The sequence below is a fragment of the Dermacentor silvarum genome, chromosome 8 (assembly GCF_013339745.2).
Source record: "Dermacentor silvarum isolate Dsil-2018 chromosome 8, BIME_Dsil_1.4, whole genome shotgun sequence".
NCBI lineage: Eukaryota > Metazoa > Arthropoda > Arachnida > Ixodida > Ixodidae > Dermacentor > Dermacentor silvarum.
This window is the reverse complement of record NC_051161.1, coordinates 36,422,508-36,431,244: the sequence shown is the minus strand read 5'-3', so window position 1 is coordinate 36,431,244 and position 8,737 is coordinate 36,422,508. Positions and strand designations below refer to the sequence as shown.

Here is an 8,737-nt window from a genome sequence, read left to right as displayed (position 1 = left end):
GCTAAACGCGGGACAGGCGGAAGAAGTCAAGGGTTCACGCCCGGATGAGTGGCAGGAAAGGGCGGAGCAACGCCACCGTTTGTCACAAATCGCCGGCGCAGAGGAAACGCATAGCTGCTGCACCTGCGATGAGCGGTTCTTTTCGGAGTCACCTACGGGAAGAGCTTCCCTCCATGCAGCAAGCCAATTGAGTGATTCGCCTGACGAGGGCTTGTGACCGTAGCAGTTACATGTGCTGCGGCGTCGTCTATCAAGAGTTCAGGTGGTCGCTGGACAGAGCCAGACGAGCAAAACAACCTGATCTCGATTCTCTACTGTGGAGTCCAGGCTGGCAGGCTTGCTGCTAGCGCCCGGTTCTTCTGAACGCGACGCCGTGCGCCTTTTCTCGTAGCTGACTTTGCCTTCCTATTGAACTTGGGGCGCGGCTTGGTCAGCCGCGTGCTCCTTGCGGAGTCGAGCGACACAGTGAGCGCTTGCGCAGTCAAATTCGAACTCCCATGCGAGTCGCTTAAGGAACTACCGACTCGTTGCGGAATGTCGGGTGCTTTTAAGGCATCGTCGCTATCATTCGGAGTGGAAGACGTGGATCCCTTCGGCAGAGCCGCCTTCAGTTCTTGCTGCGGCTTCGTTGATTCCTCGCGAGAATTGGCCCAAATGTCATCGTTATTTGAGCTTGAAGCCCGCTTACCGCGCGCGAGGTCAGGACTGGACTCGAGACGAGGCATTATACGTGCGTCCGGCTGGCGCTCCCGTCTTGGCTCATCAGTCTCCTCAGCAGTGTGAACGCCCTCGACGATCTCGCTTACGGGGAGAAAGATGCGATTGGTCACGTCCAGTTACAATACGTACGGTGAGAATCCTCGATACGAGACAACAAGAAAGCAAAATCGAGGCAGAGGCACGCGAATGGGCATCTCCTTCTTCTTCTTGTTAACCTGCCAGAGGTATGGCCCAGGCCCACAGCGGGGGAGTGCGTATGTTCCCTATTAAGAGTATGTGCCAAAGTAACGTCACGGGCATTCAACGCGTCTTGCCATCAGTAATTAGGCTTCAAAGAAGCATCCAAAAGCACTAGCACGAAGCCGGAATAACTTGCTGCGGTAAAACTCTCTACAAGACGATAAGGATGGACACGACCGCTCCGAAACAATGCCGAAGGACAAGCAGTTTCGCAGGAATTGAAAATCCAGCATTCATACGATAGCTGTAACGGAACGAGAGAAACGACAACGTGGACGGCTCCGAAAACAACGGCGTCTCTAAAAGAGAAACGAAGAAAAAAAAGGAAGAAAGGGAAAAAAAACGACGTCAGCGCCTTCCGCGACAATCCCCGCCTTGCCGTGGTGACGGATGACCGCTGCGTCGGGCCCCGCATAAAGCGCCATAAGCGTGGGGGTCGTGCCCGGCAAATCTATCCAAACTCCCTCTTCCTAGCTCCCGGACCGGGGCACAAGTCTCAGCTGCTGCCGTTGGCGGTGGGCGCGTCACGACTGGAGAATATATCACAGCGCCAGGCGGCGCGCGGCGACTCTGAGCCGTCTCCAGCTGCGCGAACACACAGAGATAGCCAATCTGTCGAGAGCGATTCGCGAGCTAGGGACGCGTTTAGGGCCAGCCGGCGTGAGCGTCGAACACTCCATTTAGGGGCTTCTGCTGCCGAGTTTGTATATATATATATATATATATATATATATATCGCACTTTTAACGCGACGGCGTTAAGGGCCCCGTGTCGTAGAAAATCCGGTGTCGGCGCCGGTGTCCGGCGTCGGCGGCGTTGTACGTTAGAGAAAATTTGCGTATATACTTGCCACGCCTTGTTATATATGATATGCGGTATATGCGGGTTATATTGCCATACCATTACAGCACTAAAGCAGCTCATACGTTGTCTTACATTGTTGACAAAGTTATTCCTCGGAATCTTGAGAATGACAGCCCACAAACAAATGTCAGGAAACAAAACACCGAGAGCGCATGTCTTTTATGTTAAATCTCAGACTGAAATATTAGAAGTGCGAAACAACAATAGACCAATCCAAACCATAAGCGCCCAGGAAGCTTCAAGCGACACTTGCTGAAGACCACAAACAGGAAGAAATGACGCCTGGCTCTATACGTCCCATACTCGGTTCGAGCCACGGCGTTTCGATATTTTAGTTGAAATTATTCTAGTGAAGTTGAGCAAGTAAAGCGTGGAGAAGTGAGGACTGGTTGCCCAGCGCAAGAAAATGAGCCACACGGGGCTGTAAACAGGGTCGAGGGCCGCAACCGAATAAGGTAGGGCGAAACAGTTGAAGGAATTTACGGGAACAGTCAGGACGGCTTCGATGGACACCCACAGCCGTAGTAACTGAAACTCTCTTTGGGTGCGGAAATTGTAATGCAGCTGAGTTAAGTACGAGCGATACTGAAAGAAAGGATCACGGGTAATGGTAATAGTGACAATGATGAAGATGACTATGACGATTATATGGAAGCATAATGAAATCAGGGGTTTTGATAAATGAGCCGAAGGCATACTGATAAGCGTCCTGTACGGGAGGAGAAAAATGAAAGCTGTCCTTCGCGCATATTCTCGTTGCGAAGCGGGGGCAGTTCTATAAGAGGCAGGGAGGGTGGAGCGAGAAGCAGGAGAAGACGAAGAACGGTGGGGTTACGGAGCAACCGGCCAGGAAAGGATTAAAGGGCCGCGGTGGCGTGCGCGTGATGAAGAGCGAAACTTGGCCGCCGAAGCTGCCGCAGCAAGGAATGTCGGGAACCCAGCAGCACCGCGAATGAAAACCGTGTGGGGGGAATGGGGGGAAGTGCGGGAAAGTTGGAGAAGCCCTTCTTTCTTTTCCTTCCATTTTTTTTTTCTATCCTTCCCTCCATGTGCCAGGTGCTCCAAGGCACGGCCATCCTGGTATATAAGAGCGTTATTGACCGCGCTGAGGAGGTCATATTGCCCGCGGCCGGGCGGTCGGATTCCTACACCCCAATGTGGAAGCTCGCGGTGCCGCGACAAAAGAAAGGAAGAGGGAAGGAGAGAAAGTGGGTGAAAAAAGAAAAAAAAAGAAAGTTACGGGAGACGAGCGATGAAGAAATGTGGGATCATCTCCAGGATTCGGGAAGAAGTTCCGAACTTTTTTTTTATTTCTTTTTAGAACAGGCGCAAACTTTCGGCCAGGTCATATCGCCAGTACATGCAGTGAGGGAACGGAGCGCGGCTTGGAGATTACCTGAAAGGCTGAGTAAGCGTACTAGACTGGGCAAGACATTCCCATACCTGCCAATCTGCGAGCTTTGAAATTCGTAAGATCCCGTAGGGTAGCTGGAAGAGGGTGGGGGAAGGGCCCACGCCTTTTGAGGAATACGCGCACGCACTTTTCAGGCCTGAACATGCGCCTTTTCAGGAATACAAACGCACTTTATTAAATATTACTTGAGAAGCTGGATCGCAGCGACCATTTCAGTGACTTAGGTGCTGCCGATGTTTCCCTACTCCAGGAACTTGTCTGTATAGACTTCCTTAAAGCAGGAATGGATCCCCTCTTGCATCCTTTCACCATCAGAAGACGAGCGAAACTTGCTCGAGGATACATTTTCGTAAAACTTCACCCAACGTTCACAAAATCGTAAAACGAACCCAAATTGGTAAACTTTACATAAAATTCGGAAGAGTTGGCAGGAATGCATTAACTTCCTGCTTCTTTGCAGAAATAAGAGGCGCAGGCGAAAAAAAAAAAAAAAGCAAGAGCATTTAGGCTTTCACGGAGCTAATTAAGGTGTTTTTCGTAACTGATATCATCTCCGTGTCTTTGCGGAAGAAGAAGCGAAGCCGAAGACCTTAGCAGTATACTAAAGCTGAGAAGGACTTTCTGTGGGCCTAGTTGATGCATACGTGACAAATATTTTTAAGACGCAAAAAAGACACGGCATAAAAGGAAGGCTAAACACAAGCACAGCGTCTGTCCTGTGTTGACCTTCCTTTTGTGCCATGTCCTTCTTGCGCCTTAAAATATTTGCCATTATACTAGGGTCCTGACCGGCAGTTTCAACACTGTGTTCACTACGTGTGAGCCATTGTACCGTCGTCGTATTATTACCGTCATACTATATAGCCGTGCATCAACATGTTGTCACGAAAGTAAAAAGCGCTCAATAGATAAATAAAACGCTAATATATAACTGCGGTTTGTCCAAAACCTCGGCTGGCTTTGGACAAGGGTCTTATTACTATAGAACACATGCTCCAGCCGACAGCGCCATTGGGACGGGCAGCCTGCGAAAGGAACGTCGAGTTTACAAGAGAACAAAGCAATGCCCCCCTTTCCTTCTATATTGTTTTGCTGTAGGCAGTTAATCTACGCCCCATTTCACACATTCGCCCTATGTTTAGACTACAGGCTCAGGAGCATTAACGCAGTATGTCTCTCTTCAAGGCATTGATCCCAGGCACTACCCCAGTCGGGCGCGGTAAATAACAGAACACTAGAACTATGGGCCAGTGAATGAACTGCATGAAGACCACCTTGCGGTTGATCGTACATCAAATTTCGGCCGACAGATAAGCATATGTAGTTTACAGCGACGTCGTCGCGGCCGCTTTGATGGAGCTCTGGCAGCGCACATATTCAAGAATTTTAGACATTGCGCCTTCGGCTATCTGTCAAAACTTCACCGCAGTGCACCAGCATAACTCAATGGGCAGCATTTTCAAACAATTATTTTTCAGAAGGCCGCCCGAACTTCAACAACGTTCATGAGCAACGTCGAGAGGATACGCCCTTGTATTAACGCACGTATTCACGGCACTCGGCAGGCGCGTTCGACGCAGATTTTATCAACGGTGCGCTGATTTTGTCAACGGCGAGCCGACTTTATCAGCGTTCTCGTCTTCAAGGGACACCGATCAGAGACGGAACTGCGGCGGTCTGGCGTGTTTTAGACAAAGACGAGCCACGTATAGGCCGACGCACCAAGCTTTGCTCTCTTGTCGGCTCACTCACATCATGCCTCGTATCTCTTCCAGCACCCAGGAATTCTGCGGAGAAGACGAAGACGACGCCGACGACGACGACGATGGGGCGGACGACACGGCGGCGCCAGAAGATACCGATGAGGAAGCCGAAGGCTTGGAGGCCGCCGTCGCCGCGGACAAGCCGGAGTCAGCTCCACCCGATGAAGCCTGCAGGCAGATAAAAAAGAAATATTTTGATCGCGTAAAGACCAGCCGCGACGGATGAGTGGTTATCCCGTTCCGCTGTTGATCGCGATGCCACGTGTTCGATTTTCGGCATAGGCGACCGCATTACGATGGGAGCGGAACGCCAATGGCGTGTCGTGTGTGCTGCGATTTCGTTAGAGAACCTCGGTTGGTCAAAATTCTTCTCTCAATTACGCCATCTCCTGAAGCCCACTCCCTGCTTTCGCGACGTTTAGTGACCGCAAATCCTTACTCAGGAGCTGCAGTCATTAGGCACCACGGCGGATGCTGGTTTTATCCAATAATCTTGGATAAAAACCAAATACGAAGCACAAGTACCAAGCATAATTTATCCAAGGTTATTGTTAACTCAGAAACGTACAATAAGGTTAGTTGCTAACATACAACATACCATGGTATACGCTCACTGTGATGAGTGAAAGAAAACGCCGCCGACGACGACGAAGTGCGCACGGGTTCTTTCGCCATTGGACCACGCATGTTGAGCGATCTCATCAAATCAGCGATGACCATGTGTTATGCCGAAGATACGTCGCGCCACGATTGGGTCACGTACGGTGAGCACGTGGCAAAATGCTTCGTGACGAGACAGGCGCCTAGTCAGCGGCAGACGGAACACAGCAGGCCGAAGTGGCGGACGCCGGCGATCGAGGCACCAAGGGAACGCGGGGCCGTCCATGGAGCTGCCGCCCGACCGCTGTCCTTGGTCAAGGCGCTATCCAGCCCGAGTACTGCAGCTCGGAGCGTGGCCTGGCCTGCTTCGCAGCCCCTTGCCTCGAGCGTTTCGGATCGCGGGCAAGGCGTCTCCTCGGTCAGCCGTTCAGCGGACCACCGCTCGTGGCCTGGCTAATAATGGCCAGTATGCGCCGAGTACTGCGGCTCGCGCGCAAGCTGTCCGCTGGGCAGGCAGACAATTCCTGCAACGTGCACTGAGGCTGAGTGGTCGTCCACAGTTTGTCAAGGGCCAACTTCTCCTCACCATCCAACATAGAGGCATGTTCGATGTCCGTGACGTCATCGCCCCTCACTTCGGTAACCTCTCGTCTCAGTCCACTGTACCGTGAGCTGTCTTGAACTGTGTTTCTCAGACTTATGACAACCTTAGTACCTTTAGAGTAGTTACGTGTCATATCATGTGCCTTAACGTTATGTGCGGTTGTAGTTTGGTTTTTGTGGTTTTCATAAACGTAATTTGGTTTTTGTTTTCATAAATGCAGTTTAGGTTTTCATCGTGAGTTAGCTTTTCTTGCGTCCTTTTCCTCATCACGCGGCACGACAACCAAGTGCGACTAAAGTCCCGTAGTTTCTTCACACTTACACGGTAAACTATTATTCCGAGTTTAACATCATTCAAGTGTGTAATCTTTATTCCTTCAGGCTAATTCTTATGTAGAAGCATGCTATTAGAACAAACAACGCAGATATGTTGACACTATTCAAGCTTCAAAGTCATGTGCCCATGTACAATGTACGCCGTTGCACCGCTTGGTCTACACTGTTTCGTCGGACTATGTACCAGTTTCAATCAAGCGCCTATAAACATCCCTGTTACCTTAACACACTTGAACCGAATAACATCTCACTGGAAAAAATATCGAAAAATAACTTGAACTGTTTTGCCGCTCCTGCATTATTGGATGGTGTTTCATTCTGTTTTTGTATGTTGTGTTATTGTTTCCTCGCCACACTTTCATGTGCGGCGTAATGGGGTTTTCTAAAGCCGGTGCAAACTGCTTTTACCCTTACGGCCGCTCTCATTCTGTATTTTGTGAAAAGAGAGAAATAATAAAAAAGAGAGATTATCCTTATTTCATCCCGACCACCTATATAGCGCAAATTGGCACGCGCCAACAAAGTTTAATTAGGATACAACAAACTTTGTTGTTTATTTCATCGCAATAACGTCGTAAGCCATTGTGCGATCGAAGCTTTCAACTATTACGTTCGTGACAAACTTAACCAAGCAGCCAACTAACACGTACTAAATTTTACTTATAGCAGATTGGGCCTCCCTGATTTTTTTTTTTTTTTCATTAGATAGAAAAACTGCTGTGCGCAGCTTTCCTGCTTTCAGCTATAAATCATGTGCTCCTAACGTTCACCATCAACACACATCAATCCACGACGAATCAGTTTTAACGTGGAGCGATTCCGTTTCTACCCCAATTATTTCTTCCCACAGTTTCAGCGTTATGTGGCCACGAGCGAGTCGATTCACAAACTTAACTCGATTGGTGCTAAACCTTGAGAGTTAATTGAATTATCATACCCACGAAATGTCTACGTACACCAACAGGGCGTATAGGGTCTGCCACGGATTGTGCCAAGCAACACTACGTTTGAAATCGACATCAATGACACCAACGTTTACCCTTCTTTATATTGTATAAATCTCTTACGACTTATCTAATCCTGGAGGAACTCGCGACGAATCCTTCACCGACGCCACCAATTCACTTATCCCTAAAGCCGCTTCCATAAATTTTTCAAGCGTGAGGAATAACGTCATAGCGCGTGAGCACGTCACTGCTGGGGAAAAAAAAAAAATCCGCGCCAATTTTCTTAACGTCCGGCGCAATTTGCGACTAGAAGCACGTAACGCAGCGGAGGGTGACAGCGCACCGAGTTACACAACGAAGAGAGCAACGATTTCAAGCTAAGGACGAAATAAAAGAAACAGAAGAAAGACCAGAAAAACTCTGAACTCAAGCCAAGATGACGAAGAAAGGCGGGCGCTCATCGTTGATGCGCTTACTGTGATCCAATGAAGAAGCATATAAGAAGGGGTATAACTTCGACAGCACAAGAAGAAGCGTACCTCAGCGCACCTTACTTCCCAATGCCCTTACCCTCTGCTCCCGTCTCCACGAAGACAGGCCTGTGCACCGCACCCAGTCTCCTTAAGAACGACCCAATCGCGACCCGTAACGAGATTGACGGCACATGCCGCAGGCGAGGCTTACGCGCGCACAACCACTTACGTGGAAGCGGCGGCGACTTGCAACAAGAAAGAAAACGGCGGATAAGAAAACAAGAGAGATATATATACGAACAAAAAGAGAGAAGAGAGACCAGCAGCTTTCGACGCTCACGTTTTTTTTTACGTCATAAATATGTCAGCAGACCTTCAGCGCGCCAGTATGCACACTGCTCAACTCCGCAAAGGTAAGAAAGAAAAAATGTGCGGCAACAACCTATAAGACGATTGTCAAAGTTAAGCGAAACGTATACTGTTTTGTCGAAGCATCGTCGATCTGCTGCGGCTGTTGCAGAGATCCCAACGCAGGCATGGCAGCGAGACGCACGGCTGTGGGTGAACTTCACCGCAAAATTTGTATTCCGCTTTTATCTTGTGTAGTAGCATTACACCCCGGTCACACGGTGCACTTACCATCGCGATCGAGAAATTCTATACCAATCGAACTCGACTGTGATCGGAAGTGCGCCGTGCGACACCCCGTATTACACAGACCGCCACGGCCGTTCTTCTGCTAAGTAATTACAGGTGTCCACATCGCCCCCGGGGCAA

The 8,737-nt window shown here is 49.5% G+C and overlaps 1 protein-coding gene across 3 annotated transcripts in view; it reads right to left on the bottom strand.

The window, feature by feature from the left end:
• Positions 1 to 8,737, bottom strand: part of LOC119461016 (transcription initiation protein SPT3 homolog) — a 575,536-nt gene that overhangs the window by 59,376 nt on the left and 507,423 nt on the right. For all 3 annotated transcript variants that reach the window (XM_049672093.1, XM_049672094.1, XM_037722187.2), the window contains one exon: positions 4,991 to 5,169. In XM_049672093.1, coding sequence (XP_049528050.1) covers positions 4,991 to 5,169 — 179 coding nt within the window. The remainder of the gene's footprint in view (positions 1 to 4,990; positions 5,170 to 8,737) is intronic.